Raw genomic sequence first — 21,329 nt, 5'->3', positions numbered from 1 at the left:
CAGTTAATTATGCAAGATAATAAATACCTGTCTAAGATATAACTCATTTGGCCTTTATAATAACCCTTTGAGGTCAGTACTATAAGTAATATTATACCCTCTTTACAGGTAAAGTTGGACCTCAGAGAAGTTACCTGGTCAGGCAGTTAATAAGTGTCCAAGGGATATTTGAACCCTAGTCTTTTCTGACTCCAAATCTGCTACTTTTTCCTCTACCATGTTGTCTCTCTTTCATCATGCTTAAGGAAGATTATGAAAGGACAAATGAGGCACAGTATAGTTTGTGTAGGAGGAATCAATGGCCTCCCTAGGGAAAAAGGGTGCTGGAATGAGAGAATACTAAAGCAAAACATGTCTACTTCATATTTTCCCCCAGGGCCAAATATATTGGTAGGAATTCAAGAAGAGTTGTGTGAAGGGGAGCTGAGCTTTAGATTGGGCTTTAGATTTAGATTAGAGGCTAACACACTTGGACCCCTCTTCCATTGTGTCATATGCTATTGTTATACAGTGCCCTTCCCCTTTTTTGCCTTTTGGAATTCCTGGTGCTATATGGTTACACATCTTGAAACAAGATTATTCCTAAAGAATCAGAATTGTGGGTAGATGACCCAAAAGGTGATGAAGAGATACACAGTGAACTCAAGTATGTTCCAGACTTATTAGAAGGGATCTTAATGAAAAAAGATATTGTTGGAATAGGAGGTGGGTTAGTGATGTGGAAAGAAGGAAAGACAAGCAAATAGCCCAAGTGTTCCACTAACAGAATGTCTATATAATGTGATATTGGAAATTTGGGAGTCCTTGAACTAATTTTGAGGTCCCTGATCTAAACTCCCTGTGGACACTGAGATCTCTTTCAAACTACATTTCTCATGATTCCTCTTGTGTAATCAGGTGGGCAGGAAGTATAATTACAAAACTAACAGTATAAAGGCTGAGGATGGCATTGGTACTTGCTCTTTTTTTTGGTGATTTGGAGCGGAGCCAGGATGGGAGGAAGAGGTAACGGGGCCCGCATATTTTGAACTAACTCAACAGGCACGTGGCTTCATTTTTCTAAATGGCTTTCAATAAACCCTTTGAAATCATGATATTTTTAATTTTATCACTCTCTATTAATTTTAGTTCTTAAAATGACCTAGAGAAAGGCTTCCATTGATACCCTAAGATTAACTTAGAATTTGAAAAGGGGAAAGTTTTAATATTGTTTGAAATCCCCCACTTTGGGATTGTATCATGATGGTGAATAGTGGGGGAAGAGAACAACAGACATATATCCTGAAGCCACTAAAGATCTCCTGCCTCCTCAATCAATATCCTATTATTGATATCACTTTATAGATGAGGAAATTGAGGCAAACAGGACTAAGTGACTTGCCCAAGGTCACACTGCTAGTAAATGTCTGAGATTAGATTTGGACTTAGAAATATGTATGCCAGAGAATTTTATATTTGCCCTAGAGTCAATAAGAAGTCACTGAAGCTTACTGAGTAGAAAGAGACATGATGAGACTTACACTTTAGGAAAATCACTTTAGTGGCTGAGTGGAAGATGGATTAGTGATTTAGTGATTCCCAAAGTGGGTGCCACCACCCCCTGGTGGGTGCTGCAGGTGCATTTATCTTTCCTATTAATTGCTATTAAAATGAAAAAATTAATTTCCAGGAGCACTAAGTAATATTTTTTCTGAAAAGGGTGAGATAGGCCAAAAAAGCTTGGGAACCATTGGATTAGAGTGAGGAGAGACTTCAGGGAGACTGATCCACCACCAGGCTGATGCAATAGTCCAGGTGTGAAATTCTGAGATGCAGTATCAGAAGAGACAAGGGCATTTTGGAGTGATGTTACAAAGATGAAATCTGTATGTCTTGGCAACAAATTACATATAGGAGTGGGGGTGGGAAATAGTGAGGAAAGAATGTTGGATCTGGAGTCATGAAGAATTGAGTTCCAACCTTGTGTCAGACATTTACTTGGCTATGTGAGTGCAAGTCATTTAACCTCTGTCTTCCTTACTGTCCTTAAATGTAAAATGAGAATTAAAGTAGCACCTCTCTCCCAGAGTTGTTATGAGGATCAAATGAGATCATATATGTGAAACATTTTGGAAACATTAAAGTATTCTATACACCCTAGCTATTCCTAATTAATTTTTATTATTATTACTAACAATAACTTGAGAAATAGCATAGTATAATAGATAAAGGGCTAGCCATGGAATGAGAAAGACCTGGGTTCAAATACTTCCTCTGAAGTATACCTTCTTTGTGACTGAGCAAATTTCTTATCTCATTGTCCCACCCAACTCTCTAAGAGTGTAAATTGCTAATGAGCTATGAATTGTTTGCATTGGCAAAGGTCATTTCCACACCAGGAGTTCCCCATACAGATGAAATCACAGCCTGCTATTTCTCATCCCACAATAACAACAAACCCCAACAAACCTGACATTTAAATAATGCTTCACAGTTTACAAAATGCTTTCTTCACAACAGCCCTTATAAAAATAGCTTCCTTCCCTATTTGCCTCCCCTGCCCCCATATGCTCCTATTGATGTTCTACCCATTTCATCTTTCCATATGAAGTCTTTTCTGATACTTACCAAAAGAAGGAATCTTTCCCTCTTTTGAACTAGCATAACTAGTTGTTTGTACTTCTCTTTCCTTTTTCCTATTGATTATTTGAATCAATTTAAGTCCTTGAAGACATGGCATAATTTATATTTGTATCTTCCCCAGGGCCATGGCTGGTGCCTTAAATGTGGTAGATGCTTAAAAGATGCTTGCCAAATGTCTGAAGAAAACATACTCACTTAATTTGTTTGTAGTCATTTTCTTGTGCTCAATTCAACAACAAGTACTGATTAAATGCCTACCATGTACCATGTATTGTGCTAAGTTCTATCAATGTAAAAGTCAAAAATCAGAGTCCCTATGCTAAAGAAGCTTATAATTTACTGGGAGGAGAATTGTAGAAATATTTGTAATTGTGGAAAAATAAAAACTCTTTTAAGGGAGATAAGTATCTCAGGTATAGGTAGTTTAGAGTATAGTAAACATCAGCCATAACCCATTTAAAAATTCTTTAAAAGAAGAAAAACATTTTCATCCAAGCTGAGTGAAGGCTATCCCCTAATTTCTATTTCTGTAGCCATAAAATATGATGGAGAAATACATTACTTAAGTGGACCCTAATTGGCAGAGTTCCAGGTGAGGTTGTCTATTTTTGAGAAAAGAGTCTCAAAGAGACACTGTGGAGAGGAACAAGTTAAGCAAAAATATAAAAGAAAAATGTTGGAGTTTTAAGGAACAAGCAACATGTGAGTCATCAATGTTGCATTTTGGTCTCAAAAAAAAAAGAATAAAACACGATCCGTGCAATAAACAAGAGGATGGTTTTATAGGAACCAGGAAATGATTCTCCCACTCTGTTCAGCTCTGGTCACACTCTTTTTCTGGCTCTGCCCACACGTGCAAAATGCAAATGTCTCTCTGTACATGTAAAGAGCTGAAAAAAAATGTTTCAGATAACACCGACCAAAAATAACTTTAATGTAAAATGGTAATATAGGTTGGGACTATGAGGCCAGAACCACTGGTTAAAAAAACCAAAATATCGAGTGAAGCAGATGAGTTGGTCTCATCTGTTGATAAAAAGCAATTTTTTACTGAGTTCAGTTTTTAAAAGTCCTGATTATATTCTAGTAGGAGGCATGTGCAGACACAACCATAGTCAGGACAAAATCTTTTATTTTTTTTCTTGAAATATTCACAAATCTTCTTAATTTTCCTACTTAGTTTGTAATTACAGACTTTGATTTTGGTCTTGACAACTGAGAGGGAAACAAATGACTATTAAAAACATTAGAATAAGCACTTAGATCCATGATTTCATGACTAGAGGGAACTTTTGAATGAGGAAACTTCCTCAATCTATGCAACTCTATGCAAATCTTAGAGAGCTGCCTAATACTCTGAAAAGTTGTGTGACTTGCTCAGGATCACACAGTCAGTGTGGTTCATGGGTGTAACTTGAACCAAGGTCTTCCTAGTTTTGAGACCAGCTTTATCTCTACCTTTTTTTTTTAAAGGATTAGAAAGTAAAAACTAATTTAGCAATTTAGCTAATTTAGACATCTATCCCAAGAAAGGCAAAGATACAAAGAGGGGTTTTGCATTTGTGGATGTGTATATGTATATATGCATGTTTATATGTATTTGCATGCATATGTGTATATATAGACATACATATATTTTCATAGAAGCACTTTTTTGTGGTAGCAACACCTAGAACCATAATTGATGCTAATGCTGATGACTGAAGGAAAAGATGCATAAGTTTTATATGTGAAAGGGCTATAGTAATGTAAAAATCAGCAGGGAGTTCATCTATGAGACAGCTCTCCCTGATTAATAGGCAGGACATGCAAAGTCTTTCATGACCCTTACAAGCACTTTTCTCTATTTTTTTCTCATCACTATGACAACTGGTCCCTGTTCATACTGGGAATAATGAGTATTGATTAAAAAGAACAGGAAAAAACTACTAAATCCACCTTTAAGGGTTAGAGTAAGGGAAAACACTAAACACATTAAAGGAGTAATGATAGTAAACAAAAATTACCCTTAACTGGGTGGCATAGTGGATATAGTGTTGGACTTGGAATCAGGAAGATTCATCTTCATGAGTTAAAATCTGGCGTTAGATACCTACTAACTGTTTGGCCCTGACCAAGTCACGCAAACCTGATTGCCTCAGTTTCCTCAACTATAAAATCATTTGTAGAAGAAAATGGTAAGCTATTGAAGTATCTTTGCCAAGGAGACTTCAAATAGGGTCATGAAGAGTCAGACCAAATGAAAATGATTGAACAGTAACAAACTTGAAAAATGTAAAAATATGTTTGTGAGATCAATTGTTTTCTTTTCTGCTTTTATAGACATTCTATTAGATTATTGTCCCATGTGAAGTGTTTGCATTTTTATTCCTTTGTACTTATCTGCAGAAACAGGCAATTGTAGTAAGATCTGTTCTAATTGAAACCCCGCCTGAATTTTTACTCCTCCGTGATTTGAAGTGTTGAAGAATATCCTAGAGTCACTTTGAGTAACATGTGGCCTTTACACTCAGCAGCACAATATGTGATTCCTGTATCTTCCAAATGAAGAACCAAGTGGGTAAAACATAGAGGAGTAGCTTTGGTTAATAATGAAGGTTTGAAGGAAATGACATAGCTGAGAAAATGGCCAGTTAAGATGTAACCTGGATTTCTTTTTTCCCACTGTGATGTTAATACATATAAATTTTTGTGTGTTTTGTCCTCAGGGCACAGGAGATCTCAACTGTCACTTTAAAATTCAGAGGAACTTGGAAAATGGATCCATAAGTCTGGAATCAGTGAAAAGTAAAGGCCTGTTCATGGGACTTCTGCCAGATGGTCAGATGAAGCCAGTTCTTTATACTAAAGACCCAGGTGTTTTCTTCTATCCACAAGTCATCCAATGTATGTTGATAATTAAAACAAACAAATATCAACAATAAAAACTAAATGTTTTAATATGTACAACAAATTATGTGGTGGAATACCAAAGAATGTAATTATATTTAGGCTAGTATAAGTCTATTACGCTGAAGTTTTTTTCCTTTATGTAGTGAATTGCCATTCAATTCAGTTTAGCATATATATTATGTTCCTGCCACATATAAAAGTACTGGTGTTGGCGTTATAGGGTAATAGAATGAATAGTGCATATTCCTTCTCTCAAAAAGAGAATTTAGTCAGGTAGATGATGATGACAATGGCAATGATGAAACTGCTAACATTCACATAATCTTAATAGGGCTCAATACCTATGCTATTTACTTTACAATTATTTTGTTTGATCTTCCCAACTTTCCTGGGAGGTAGGTTCTATTACTATCCTCATTTTACAAATGAGGAAACTGAGACAGAAGGTTGGTTTTTTTTTTTTTTGATGACTTGCTCAGTGTCATATAGTTAGAAGGCATCTGAGGCTGGAGTTGAACTCAGGTCTTTTTGACTCTAGACTCAGAACTCTATCAGCCATACCTACTAGTTGCCTCAAATACACAGATAACTAAAATGCAAAGTGGGATACATACTATACTTCCAGATATAGGTGTACAATCAAAACATGGAGGGAAAGAGTAAGAGACGACATTTACTTTGGAGATGTGAAGATAGAGAAAATGACATTTTGTATGGACCTTGAATAATGGTTATAGTTGGGGCTTGTGACTGATGGCACTCTTGGGTTTTAACTAGGTCCTGGGGATAATGACCTTGTAAGAATCAATTAATCATTAAACATTTACCAAGCACCTCCTATAAGGGCACCTTGTTCCCCTTATTTCCCATGTGAAATGTTTGCATTTTTATCCCTTTGTACTTATCCAGAGAAACAATGATTTTGCTACCATCGCTCTCAACCTCATTTGCTCATCATTTTTTTTTCAGTTATAACTTTTTCTGATGCTATACTTCATATCATGTTCCCTTAATACTTCCTTTTTAGGCAGTTCGCTCACTAACCCTTTCCCCTTTCTCATATGCCTCTCCATTACTCTTTGGGTAATTCCCAATTTTAATACTTTGAAGAATGTGGTATTATATGACTTGAAGTCAATACTCTTTGGTCCTCTTCTCTTGAAGCACTTGTCCACTTATTCTATATCTTGCCCTGCCAGGCTTCAGCTTTGGATTACTCCCAGCATCCATTGTCTTGGCTCTTACATTGCTGCCAAAAAATGAAAAGTATGATGATTACGTCTACCAGAAATTTATGTCATGGAATCTCAACTGTGCCCTCACTGCAGCAATCCTTTTATACCTCCCTAAATGAGTCACTTTCCCCCTTACCAGAACGGCTTTTCTAAGTCTTTTCATCCTTCCACAAACCTTATAACTCCCTCTTTCCCTGTGCATTTATCTTCCTCATCCTAAAAAAATCCTCACTTGATCCTATATTTCTTAGCTCTCATCCTAAATTTTTCCTTCCTTTTGTAGCTGAGTTTTCTGACAAGGCTTTCTACAAATAGATACTTCCATTTCCTTTCTTCCCACCCTTTTATTAACTCTCTTCTTTCTGACCTCCTACCTCATTGTTACTGCTGAAACTATTCAATCCAAAGTTATCAATGATGCCTTAGGGACCAAATCTAATGCCTTTCTCTCCATCATCATCTTTCTTGACCTCTCTGCAGGTTTTAATACCCTTGATCATGCACTTCTTTTTGATATTCTCTTCACTCTAGGTTTTTGAGACTTCACTTTTTCCTGGTTCTCTTCCTATCTATTTGACCATTCCTTTTCCATCTTTTTTCTTGTATCCTCATCCAGGTCACTTCCATTAATCTTAGATGTTTATGGGACTTGGTTTGAGGCTCTCTTCCCTCCTCTTCCCTTTTTACCTTCTACACTAGTTAAAGCCTATTCACAGCAGAATAAAATTGATAGGGGGAGGAGAAGGAGGAAGTAGAGGAAGAAGGCAGAAGTTATTTTGTATCAAGTTCAAAGTACAGTTGTGTCCAAATATGTTGAAACATGCATTTAAAAAAATTCATATTCTGTTTTAGCTTTGTGATTAAAATATACAGTGTATCACACAATGCACATTTTTTGCCAGATTTTCTGACATGTACCAATTTTTTTCAGTTTGCATCCTGAGAAAAAAGCATTGATTAGTGACTAAAATGGTCTCAGCATTTTTATCTAAGCCATAACTTACCGCTGGCACACACTGATCTCTCAAATAAATTAAAATTCCTAAACTGCACCTCTCTCATTCTATAATTTGTAGTCAAATTTTTGAACCAAAGAATAGGACGATACATTTTAAACCTATGATGTTTTATGTTGTTAGATTTGGCCTTAGGCACTCAAAATATTTTTAGATCCTAATTCTTTTATCTAACATTATATATATTTTTTCATGGAGTTGGGGAGGGGGGCAAGGACTTCTTGTGGGCTGTTGTTGGGCTGGGGGAATCTTCCATGATGCAGAGGGAGGTCTCCCAAATCTAGATAAGTTGCTACTAGAATGAATATTCTTATTTAACAAGGTTCTAGAAGCCTGTATTTGGGTTGGCAGTGCCAAGAATCATTAATTGAAAATACAAAGTTGGAGAGCCAAAGGGACTCTAAAATAGGAATCAAAATTGAGATTAAAATTAGGATCATTGGCTTCTATCTTATTGTTGTTGTTTAGTCATTTCAGTTGTGCCTGATTCTTCCTGACCCCATTTGGGGTTTTGTTGTCAAAGATCCTGGAGTGGTTTGCCAGTTCCTTCTGCAGCTTGTTTTATAGATGAGGAAACTGAGGCAAAGGGGATTAAAAGATAATACATATTTGTATTCGTATTTCATTCCCTAGATGAATTGTAAATACCCCAGGCGTTTATTTAGTCTTTAAATCTTCTCAACTCCCAGTCCAGTGCTCTACACATAGTTGGTACATTATCAAATACATGTTAAATTGAAAATGAATAAGAACTTGATATTTTTCATTATTATTAAAGAGGTGACTTTACATACTAGGGACTCTGGACACAGATGACAAGAGGAGTAGTTGGAGAAGGAATCTTGTATCAAAGGTTCAGGATCATCTGAGTTTGAAAAACACATTAGAGACTACAAACATAGCTCTCATTTTCCTCCAAGTGCTTGTGCTGTTGTGCTTGTGAGAATAGCCCCACTTTCTAGTATTCCCTAGCAATTCTCCACCATAGGCGGAGGCTTTATGCTCTAGAGCAGGGATGGGCAAACTTTTTAAAGAGAGGGCCAAAGGGAAGGAAATGCTCATCTGTCAGTCTGTTCCTAAGGCAACTCTTTCGAAGTTTCATCGTATTGTATCCTACTCTTTGTATTGGTCAGATTAGGAATAATGTCACATGGCTGGATAGAACATTTCAGGGGGCCACATCTGGCCTGCGGGCTGTAGTTTACCCATCACTGGTCTAAAGAAATAGCCATTTCCAAGTGGTGCCAGATGTCTATTGTCTCTCCCAAGTTTGTATCATAACCACTGCCAATTAAAGACCTTGACAACCACATTCTAACTGACCTTTCCCAACCTATTATATATTTCTCTTTTTCACACACTTTGTAGTTCAGGCCAACTGGCCTTGCCATTTCTCAAACATGGCACTGGCACTCATTTCCCATCTCCACATCTTTACATCGTTGTGCCTGATGCCGTGAATTTCCTTTGTCCTCAACTCTACCTTTTATTTTATTTTATCTTATTTTTTTAAAAACTTACCTTCCATCTTGGAATCAATACTGTGTATTGGTTCCAAGGCAGAAGAGTGGTAAGGGCTAGGCAATGGGGGTCAAGTGGCTGGAACATAGGAGATCATTGATAAATACATATTGACCAATTTATCAAGTCATTGGTAAAAACTAAGCCACGACTAACAACATCTTCTGGATAATCTTGTCTACTTAGATACTGATTTACAAATCAGGACTCTGCACAATTCTTCAGTTATAATTTCACCCAATTATACCATCATCTAGACCAGTGATGGGTATGATGCGGCCCTCTGAAATGTTCTATCCCACCTGGGCACATTATTCCTAATCTGATGAATACAATGAGTACTATACAATACGATGTAAGTTTGAAAGAGTTGCTTTAGGAACAGAATGACATGAGCATTTCCTTTCCTTTGGCCCCCTCTTTAAAAACTTTGCCCATCACTGATCTAGACCATTTTTTAAATTCTCCCTATAACAATATAAGAAATTTTATCAAAACTCTTGGTTATTTCAAGATATATTATTTAATTTTATAAGGGTATTTCCCCTTCCTACTCTATGACATTTTAAACTCTTCTTGATAAGGCCAAGTCTTCTCAGGGTAAACATATTCTTTCCATTCCTCCATTTCTCAGAAAATGACTCTGTTCCCAGTCAAGAGTATTTAATTTTGCTGTTGTATTTCATCAATAGCTAGGTGGTACAATGGATATTATGCTGGTCCTGGTGTCGAGAGGACCTGAATTCAAATTTGGGCTCAGATACTTCCTAGTTAGATGATCCTGGGCAAGTTATTTAATCCTTTTTGTCTCAGTTTCTTATCTGTAAAATGCGGTGGAGAAGGAAATGGCATGCCATCTCAGTGCCTTTGCTAAGAAAACTCCCAATGGGGGTCACAAAAAATTGGATCAGACTCAGACTAAAGAACAACATTCATATCATAGTTCAGAAAACCAAATTCTATTTTTTCCTTTTTTTATTCATTTTTTAGAAAAATTTTCCATGGTTACATGATTCGTGTTTTTTGTCTCCCCCGCAACCCCCACACCCCATAGCCAACGTGTATTTCCACTAGGTTTTACATGTATCATTGATCTATTTCCATATTATTGATAGTTGCACTGGGGGGGTGGTGGCTTAGAGTCTATATCCCAAATCATATCCCCATTATCCCATGTGTTCAAGCAGTTGTTTTTCTTCTGTGTTTCTACTCCCACAGTTCTTCCTCTGGATGTGGATAGAGTTCTTTCTTATAAGTCCTTCAGAATTGTTCTGGATCATTGCATTGCTGCTAGTAGAGAAGTTCATTACATTTGATTTTAGCACAGTGTATCAATGTCTGTATATAATGTTCTCTTGGTTCTGCTTTTTTCACTCTGCATCAATTCCTGGAGGTCATTCCAGTTCACATGGAATTCCTCCAGTTCTTTATCCCATTGAGCACAATAGTGTTCCTCACCAGCATATACCACGATTTGTTCAGCCATTCCCCAATTGAAGGGCATACCCTCATTTTCCAGTTTTTTGCCACTACAAAAAGTGAGGCTCTAAATATTTTTGTACGTGTCTTTTTCCCTATGATCTCTTTGGGGTATAAACCCAGTAGTGGTATGGCTGGATCAAAGGGCAGACAGTCTTTTATAACCCTTTGGGCATAGTTCCAAATTGCCATCCAGATTGGATGCATCAATTCACAACTCCAACAGCAATGTATTAGTGTGTCATTATACTAGAAACACTAGCAGTGGCAATTAGAGAAGAAAAAGAAAGTGAAGGTATTAAAATAGGCAATGAGGAGACAAAGCTATCACTCTTTTTTTTTTTGACTATTTAATAATATTTATTTTTTAGAAAAGTTAACATGGTTACATGATTCATGTTCATACCCTCCCCTTCACTCCCCTTCAACATCCCCCCCAATAGATGATGCGCATTTCCCCTGGTTTTAACATGTGTCATTGATCAAGACCCACTTCCAAACTATTGATAGTTACATTGGTGTGATAGCTTCGAGTCTATATTCTGAATCACATCAGCCTCAACCCATGCATTCAAGCAGTTGTTCTTCCTCTGTGTTTCCACTCCTGCAGTTCTTCCTCTGAATGTGGGTAGCGTTCTTTACCATAAGTTCCTCAGAATTGTCCTGGGTCATTGCATTGCTGCTAATACAGAAGTCCATTATATTCGATTTTACCACAGTGTATTGGTCTCTGTGTGCAATATTCTTCTGACTCTGCTCCTTTCACTCTGCATCAATTCCTGGAGGTCTTTCCAGTTCACATGGAATTCCTCCAGTTTATTATTCCTTTGAGCACAGTAGTATTCCATCACCAGCATATACCACAATTTGTTCAGCCATTCCCCAATTGAAGGGCATACCTTCATTTTCCAGTTTTTTGCCACCACAAAAAGCACAGCTATAAATATTTTCATGCAAGTCTGTTTATCTATGATCTCTTTGGGGTATAAACCCAACAATACTATGACTGGATCAAAGGGCAGGCATTCTTTTGTAGCTCTTTGAGCATAGTTCCCAATTGCCAGCCAGAATGGTTGGATCAGTTCACAACTCCACCAGCAATGCATTAATGTCCCAATTTTGCCACATCCTCTCCAACATTCATTACTCTCCCCTTCTATCATTTTAGCCAATTTGCTAGGTGTGAGGTGATATCTCAGAGTTGTTTTGATTTGCATTTCTCTTCTCTAATAATTAGAGATTTAGAACACTTTCTCCTGTGCTTATTGATACTTTTGATTTCTTTATCTGAAAATTGCCTATTCAAGTCCCTTGCTCATTTATTAATTGGGGGGAAAGGCTTGATTTTTTATACAATTGATTTAACTCCTTGTATATTTGAGTAGTTAGACCCCTGTCAGAGTTTTTTGTTATAAAGATTTTTTCCCAATTTGTTGTTTCCCTTCTGATTTTGGCTACATTGCTTTTGTTTGTACAAAAGCTTTTTAGTTTGATATAATCAAAATCATTTATTTTACATTTTGTAATTTTCTCTAACTCTTGCTTGGTTTTAAAATCTTTCCTTTCTCAGAGATCTGACAAGTATACTATTCTGTGTTCACTTAACTTATTTATAGTTTCCCTCTTTATATTCAAGTCATTCACCCATTCTGAATTTATCTTGGTGCAGGGTGTGAAATGTTGATCTAAACCTAATCTCTCCCATATTGTTTTCCAATTTTCCCAGCAGTTTTTGTCAAATAGTGATTTTTGTCCCAAAAGTTGGGCTCTTTGGGTTTGTCATACACTGTCTTGCTGATGTCACTTACCCCAAGTCTATTCCCCTGATCCTCCCTTCTGTCTCTCAGCCAGTACCATACCATTTTGATGGCCACTGCTTTATAGTATAGTTTAATATCTGGTACTGCTAGGCCCCCTTCCTTCACATTTTTTTCATTATTTCTCTTGATATTCTTGATCTTTTGTTACTCCAAATGAACTTTGTTATAGTTTTTTATGATTCAGTAAAAAGTTTTTTGGTAGTTTGATAGGTATGGCGCTAAATAGGTAAATTAATTTGGGTAGAATGGTCATTTTTATTATTTTAGCTCATCCTGCCCATGAGCAATCAATGTTTTTCCAATTGTTTCGATCTAGTTTTAATTGTTTGGAAAGTGTTTTGTAGTTGTTTTCGTATAATTCCTGTGTTTGTTTTGGTAGATAGATTCCTAACTACTTTATGTTGTGTAGGGTGATTTTAAATAGTGTTTCTCTTTCTACCTCTTGCTCCTGTGATGTGTTGGAAATATATAGAAATGCTGATGATTTATGTGCATTTATTTTGTATCCTGCAACTTTGCTAAAGTTGTTGATTATTTCTACAAGCTTCTTAGTTGATTCTCTAGGATTTTTTAAGTAGACCATCATATCATCTGCAAAGAGTGATAGCTTAGTCTCCTCATTGCCTATTTTGATACATTCAATTTCTTTTTCTTCTCTAATTGCTACTGCTAGTGTTTCTAGTACAATGTTAAATAATAGAGGTGATAATGGGCATCCTTGTTTCACTCCTGATCTTATTGGAAAGGCTTCAAATTTATCCCCATTGCATATGATGCTTGTTGATGGTTTTAGGTATATACTGTTTATTACTTTTAGGAAAGGTCCTTCTATTCCAATACTTTCCAGTGTTTTCAATAGGAATGGATGCTGTATATTGTCAAAGGCTTTTTCAGCATCTATTGAGATAATCATGTGATTTTTGTTTGTTAGATTGTTGATATGGTCAATTATGTGGATGGTTTTCCTAATGTTGAACCATCCTTGCATTCCTGGTATAAATCCCACCTGGTCATGGTGGATGATCCTCGTGATCACTGTTATATTGAATCTCTTCACTTGCTGGAGTATCTTTGCTAGTATTCTATTTAAGATTTTTGTATCTATATTCATTAGGGAGATTGGTCTGTAGTTTTCTTTCCCTGTTTTTGATCTACCTGGCTTTGTAATCAGTACCATATTTGTGTCATAAAAGGAATTTGGTAGGGCTCCTTCTTTACTTATAATATCAAATAATTTGTATAGTATTGGGATTAGTTGCTCTTTGTATGTCTGATAGAATTCACTTGTGAATCCATCAGGCTCTGGCGATTTTTTCTTAGGGAGTTCTTTGATGGCTTGTTCAATTTCTTTTTCTGATATGGGATTATTTAGGTATCCTATTTCTTCTGCTGTTAATCTAGGTAATTTATACTTTTTGTAAATATTCATCCATATCTCCTAGATTGCTGTGTTTATTGCCATATAATTGGGCAAAATAGTTTTTAATGATTGCCTTAATTTCTCCTTCATTAGAAGTGAGGTCTCCCTTTTCATTTTTGATACCATCAATTTGGTTTTCTTCTTTCCTTTTTTTATTAGATTGACCAGTACTTTGTCTATTTTATCTGTTTTTTCAAAATACCAGCTTCTAGTCTTATTTATTAATTCAATAGTTCTTTTACTTTTGATTTTATTAGTTTCTCCCTTGATTTTTAGTATTCCTAATTTAGTTTTCATCTGGGGATTTTTAATTTGCTCGCTTTCTAATTTTTTAAGTTGCATGCCCAATTCATTAATCTTTGCCCTCCCTAATTTGTTAATATATGCACTCTAGGATATAAATTTCCCCCTGAGTACTGCCTTGGCTGCATCCCATAGAGTTTGGTAGGATATCTCATCATTGTCATTCTCCTTAATGAAATTATTTATTGTTTTTATGATTTCTTCTTTGACTAGCTGGTTTTGGAGAATTATATTACTTAATTTCCAATTAGTTTTTGATTTGCCTATCCAGGTGCCCTTACTAATTATTATTTTTATTGCATTATTATTTCTGCTCTTTTGAATTTGTTTGCAATGTTTCTATGCCCTATTACATCGTCAATCTTTGTGAATGTACCATGTGCAGCTGAAAAGAATGTGTATTCCTTTTTTGTCCTTATTTATTTTTCTGCATATATCTATTAAATCTAATTTTTCTAAGACTTCATTCACCTCTCTTACCTTTTTCTTATTTATTTTTTGGTTTGTTTTATCTAGATGTGAAAGAGGAATATTTAGATCTCCCACTAGTATGGTTTTACTATCTATTTCCTTCTTGAGCTCTGCCAGTTTTTCCTTTACAAATTTGGATGCTATGCCATTTGGTGCATACATATTGAGCAATGTTATTTCCTCATTGTCTATACTGCCTTTTTATCAGGATGTAATTACCTTCCCTGTCTTTTAAAATCATCTCTATTTTTACTTTGGCTTTGTCAGAAATCACGATCGCCACTCCTGCCTTCTTTTTCTCAAATTTTGCTCAATCCCTTTACCTTAAACTTATGTATATCCACCCGCCACATATGTATTTCTTGTAGACAACATATGGTAGGATTTTGGTTTCTAATCCACTCTGCTATTTGCTTCCGTTTTATGGGCGAGTTTATCCCATTCATATTCAGAGTTATAATTATCAGTTGTGTATTTGCCGACATTTTAGTATCCTCTCCTAGATCTACCCTTTCTTCTTACACTATTTCCTTTTAAACCAGTGGTTTGCTTTAATCCAGTAACCCTTGTCCCCTCCCTTGATTACTTCCCTTTCTATCCCCTCCCTTATTATTCCCCTATTTTTATTTTTAAGGCCTAATGAATTCCCTCCCCCCTCTTCTTCCCTCCCTTTTATGACCTCTTCCCTCACCTGCTCCCCTTGGTTTATCCATTCTGACTTTCTCAGTAGGGTTAGATAGAGTTTTATATCCCAATGGATATAGCTACTCTTCCCTCTCAGGGTTAATTACAGTGAGAGTAAGGTTTAAATATTACCTCTTAATGCTCTCTTCCTCTCCTTCTTATAATAGTATTCATCCCTTCCCTTTCCCATGCCCTCTTTGTGTGTAAGAGAATATCCTATTTTTCTTATTCATTCAAGTTTCTCTTGGTGTCCTCTACTATTCACTCCCCTTTTTCCCACCCCCATATCATCTTAGACCATTAAGACCTCCAACCTCTCCCTATGAATAATTCTTCTAATTATTATAATAGTGAATACTATAATAATGAATAGAGTTCACTACAGAGAATTACATATAACATTTCTCCACATAGGAATACAAATAATTAGATCTTATTGAAGCCCTTACAGAGGCAAATTCAAAAAATAAGAATTTTCTTTCTTTCCCCTCTGTTTGTTATTTACCTTTTCATGTTTCTCTTCATTTTTGTGTTTGGATATTGAACTTTCCAATTAGTCCTGTTCTTTTCTGTGCAAATACTTGGAAATATTCTATCTTGTTGAATGCCCAAACTTTCTTCTGGAAGTATATAGTCAGTTTTGGGGGGTAGGTGAACCTTGGTTGTAGAACCAGTTCTCTTTCCTTTCTGAATATCATATTCCAAGCCTTGAGGTCTTTTAGCTTGGAGGCTGCCAGATCCTGTGTGATCCTGATTGGTGCTCCTTGGTATCTGAATTGCCTCTTTCTGGCTTCTTGTAAAATATTTTTCTTTTACTTGGAAGCTCTTGAATTTGGCTATTATATTCCTGGGGGTTGTCTTTTCAGGGTCTAGTGTAGAGGGTGATCTTTCAATGTCTGTATTGCCCTCTTGTTGTAGAACTTCAGGGCAGTTTTGCTGAATAATTTCTTTTAGTATGGAGTCCAAATTTCTATTAATTTCTGCTTTTTCAGGGAGGCCAATGATTCTCAAATTGTCTCTTCTAGACCTGTTTTCTTGATCTGTCAATTTCTCATTGAAATATTTCATGTTTCCTTCTATTTTATCAGACTTTTGACTTTGCTTTATTTGTTCTTGCTGACTTGAGAGATCATTAGCTTCTATTTGCTCAATTCTACCCTTTAGAGACTGGTTTTCCTTTTCAATCTGGTTATTTCTGGTCTTCAATTTACTTGCCTCACTTTCCAATTGTGAAATTCTGCCTTTTAAACTGTTATTTTCTTGCCAGATTTTGGTTTCCAATTTCCTTACAATTTCGTTTGATTTTTGGGTTATCTTTCTCTAATTGGGAGTTTCTTTCTTCTAACCTGTTAATTTTCTTTTGAGCTATTTCCCACTTCTCTCACCAAATCACTTATTATTTCTGCTTTTCTGCATTTAGTGGTGGTGTTTTTATGTCCTAGCACATGGTCAATCTTTGTATATGTGCCATGTGCTGCTGAAAAGAAGGTATATTCTGTTCTTTCCCTATTCACTTTTCTTCACGAAATCTATTAACTCTTAACTTTTCTAAAATTATATTTACTCTACTTCATTCTTATTCATATTTTCATTCAATTTATGTAATTCTGGTATAGTTTTTTATTTTCTCCTTTAGCTCCTTTAGTTTCTTATTTAAAAATCTGGATGTTATACAATTTGATGCATATATATTGAGTACTGATATTTCTTTATTGTCGATACTGCCTTTTATCAAGATGTAATTACCTTCCTTATCTCTTTTAATCAAATCTATTTTTGCTCTACTTTTGTCTGAGATCATGATTGTTACTCCTGCCTTCTTTGTCTCAGTTTAAGCCCAAGGATTCTGCTCCAGCCTCCTACCTTTACTCTGTGTGTGTCTACCTGTCTCAAATGAGTTTCTTGTTTTTTAATCCACTCTGCTATCCACTCCATTTTATGGGTAAGTTTATCCCATTCCCATTCACAGTTATGATCACCATCTGCGTATTCCCCTCCATCCTGATTTCTTCTTTTAATCTTGCCCTTTCTATTTTCACTCTTTCCTTCTACACCAGTGATGGGCAAACTATGGCTATTGGTCCAGATGCAGCCCCCTGAAATGTTCTATCCAGCCTTGGGACATTATTATTCCTAATCTGACGAATACAATGAATAGGATACAATACAATGAAATTTCTAAAGAGTTGCCTTAGAAAGACTGACAGATGTAATAAGGGAATAAATCTAGTGAGGTAATAATAGGGGATAAAGCAGGTAAGGTAATAAGGGGATTAAGGCAGAGATAATAAGGGAATAGTCAAGTGGTAATAAGGGGATAAAGGCAGGTAATAAACTGAGGTGATAACAGACTAAAGGCAGGTAGGGAGATAAGGTAGTTGCAATAGGAATTAAGGCAGGTAAGGTTGTGATAGGGGACAAGGCAGGTAAGGGACTAAAGGCTGGAGGTAATAAGGGACTAAATCAGGTTAAGGTGATAATTGGGGATAAGGCACTGTGGACTGGGGTTTGTGAATCACTAAGGCAGTAAAGTGGATAAGGAGGGTACAATAGTAGAGCAAAGGGAGACACAGGCTGGGTACACAGGTTTGAGACAGAAACACTGAAGGGAAACAGACATTGATCCCTTCAGGTAGGAAGGGCACTTCTACAGACAAAGGCTAGGGCCAGCCAGAAAAGGCTTGAAACTGACTAGAGGGCTTTCTAGTCAGTTTCTCATGTTCACAAAGGAAAATTCCAGAGGAAGTGTAGGGATTACCACTCCCTCTCAAAATGGACGCCTCCAACTCCCTCAGGACCCAGAGAGAATATTGTTCCTTTCTCCCCTTCTCCCTCTCTTATCAATCAACTAATGAATTAGCCAAAGGTTTGATTAAGTGACAAACAGGGTTTATTGAGTTTCAGGGTTGATTGTAAAGGACAGAGGGATACAAGGTAACTACAACAGCTGCCTAGGGAAAGCTTCAGGTGGGGGAAGGAGACAGGAATGTGAGACTAAGAAAGGGCCTGCCTAACAGCCCCTGAGGTTTTGTTGCTCAAAAGGGTTAGGAAAGTTGCATATAATGATTCAAGAGGTAATTTTTATCAAGGGAAGCCTACTTGACTATGGGAAACTAAATCTACAAAGTTTGAAAGCTACCCTCCAGATCCACCCTCCTTTCAAAAACCCACAGGAAATTTAGGAAGGGAAAATGATGATTGGGAATAGGGGAGGTCAGGGAGATCCAAAGGAAATAGCTAAGCTAACAATCTTAAGAGAAAAGCTGCAGAATATAGGCCAGGTTTCAGTCCAAAGATAGAGCTCAGTTGACCCTCCTACTCTCATCGAGTCTCCAGGATCAACTACCACTAGTCAGGGTTCTAAACCCTTTTCAACTGTCATAAATTCTGCAGTAAGGCTTTGCAGGGTTAATATGCACCCTTTTGCACTACACAGATGGGCATTTCCTTTCCTTTGGCCACCTCTTTAAAAAGTTTGCCCATCACTGATCTACACCAGTGTTTTGCTTTTAATCACTCCCCCTTCACCCTCCCTTATTTTACTCCCCTTCCCACCACCTTCCTTCTTATTCCCATCCTATTTCTCTGTAGTGTCTTTTAATTACCAACCTTACAACTTTCCCCTCCCTTATATTACTCCTACCCCCACACTCCATTTCCTTATATCTCTTCTACTTCTCTATAAGGTAAGATAAGATTCTGTATCCCAGTGCATCTGGCTGTTTTTCCCTCTCTGAACCAATTTTAATGATAGTAAGGTTTAAGTATGGCCCATCACCACCTCACCCTTCCCTCCCTGTAATTTTATTCTACCTGCCTCCCATCCTCTTTAGGTGATATAATTTACCCCATTTTACTTCTTCCTTCCCATTTCTCTTAACATAATCCTCTTTTTTTTAACCCTAGTTTTTTTACATATCATCCTAAATAGCTTAATACCACATCATCTGTCTATGTCAGTGATTCCCAAAGTGGACACTACTGCCCCCCTGGTGGGTGCTGCAGCGATCCAGGGGGGCAGTGATGGCCACACTTTTTTGTATTACATTCTATTTTGAGTTCAATAAATAGTTTCATAATTTCCAGGGGGTGCTAAGTAACATTTTTTCTGGAAAGGGGGCAGAAGACCAAAAAAGTTTGGGAACCACTGGTCTATGTATACTTCTTCTAACTATTATGATAATGATAAAAATTTTAAGAGTTACAGATGTCATCTTTCCATATAGAAATATAAACAATTTGACCTTGTTTGAAGTCCTTAAAAATTTTCTCTTTGTTATTTACCTTTTTCTAGTTCTTTCCAATTTTGTATCTGGACATCAAATTTTCTGTTTAAGTCTAGTCTTTTCTTCAGGAATGCTTGGAAATCTTCTATTTTATTAAAAGGTCATACTTTCCCCTAAAAGCATATAGTCAATTTTGATGGGTAGGTGATTGTGGATTGGAAACCTGTGTAATCCTGATTGGGGCTCCATGATATCTAAATTGTTTCTTTCTGGCTGTTTCAGTATTTTCTCCTTGACCCAAGCTCTTGAACTTGGCTATCACATTCCTGGGAATTGAATTGTCATTTGGGCATTTATTGTAGGAGGTGATCTGTGGATTCTTTCAATGTCTATTTTGCCTTCTTGTTTAAGAATATTAGGGCAGTTTTCCTGAGTAATTTCTTTTAATATGACGTCTAAGCTTTTTTTTTTTTTTTTTTGACTGTGACTTTCAGTTTTCATTTAAGAATAATTTTCAAATGGTCTCTCCTGGATTTATTTTCCGGGTCAGAATTTTTATTCAATGAGCTATTTTATATTTTCTTCTTTTTTTTTCATTCTTTTGATTTTGTTTTATTGTTTCTTGGCTTCTTGTGAAATCATTAGCTTCTATTTGCTCAATTCTAATTTTTAAAGCCTGAATGTCTTCAATGACCATTTGATCCTTCTTTTCTATTGGGTCTATTCTACTTTTCATGGTACTCTTTTCTTCATTTATTTTTTTGCCTTTTTTGTATTTGACCAACTGTTCTTTTTATGTTGTGTTTTTTTTTGCATTATTTTCATCTTTCCCCTCCTTTTCTTCCCATTTTTTCTTCAACCTGTCTTATTAGATTTTTGAATTACTTTTTGAGTTCTTACAGAGCTTGTGACCAATTTCTTTTTTTGGGGGGGGTGGAGGTAGGAGATTTTGCATGTGTTTGCTTGAGTCTCACCATTTCCTGTTGCTTCTGTTCTTTGCTCTTTTTCCCCATACAAATTTTTGAGGATCAAGAGTTTTTTTTGCTGCTGTTTGCTCATTTTCCCACTAGAGGACTGGGAAGTCTGCCTGTTACTGGACATTTCTGTCTTAGTTTTTGATTCACAAGGTTTTGCCCTGGAGCTATCTTCACTACTGCTGAGGAGGCTCCAGAGTGTCCAGCAATATGGACCTATGGACCTTCTTGCCAGGGCCTGGGGCTTCAGGCATTGGATTTGAGGTGTTATTTTGTTGGTGTAGCCTGTGACCTGGTATCCTGAAATTTTCTACTCCCTGGCTCTGAGTCTGGTGTGGTAGGTGATGGGGTGGTTGGCCTGCCCTTATTTGTTTGCAGTTTTGCTTATTGTTTCCCCTTATATTGTGGAAATCAACTCTCTCTGCCTACCTTTCATGTTGTGTTCAATGGGAGAACCCCCTCACTGGTCCTGCTTTGACGCTTGTCCTTTTGAGGCACATTTTAAAGAGTGGTTTGGAAGGATATTCAGAGTGGTTTTTGGTTTTCACTGCTACTAAGTCACCATCTTGGCTCTTCCCTACCCCACCCCCATTCTATTTTTAATCATCAGTAGACCAGCTATTTACTTCAACTAGCTGACAAACATTTATTAATGTACAAAGAATG

At 36.6% G+C, this 21,329-nt stretch overlaps 1 protein-coding gene across 1 annotated transcript in view; it reads left to right on the top strand.

The window, feature by feature from the left end:
- Positions 1-21,329, top strand: part of RP1 (RP1 axonemal microtubule associated) — a 330,542-nt gene that overhangs the window by 76,734 nt on the left and 232,479 nt on the right. Inside the window, exon 14 of the mRNA XM_044682704.1 lies at positions 5,331-5,508. Within this exon, the coding sequence (XP_044538639.1) occupies positions 5,331-5,508 (178 nt within the window). The remainder of the gene's footprint in view (positions 1-5,330; positions 5,509-21,329) is intronic.

Source organism: Gracilinanus agilis, chromosome 1, assembly GCF_016433145.1.
Source record: "Gracilinanus agilis isolate LMUSP501 chromosome 1, AgileGrace, whole genome shotgun sequence".
Lineage (NCBI taxonomy): Eukaryota > Metazoa > Chordata > Mammalia > Didelphimorphia > Didelphidae > Gracilinanus > Gracilinanus agilis.
The sequence above is the reverse complement of the archived record's forward strand: the minus strand, read 5'-3'. Positions and strand labels throughout refer to the sequence as shown.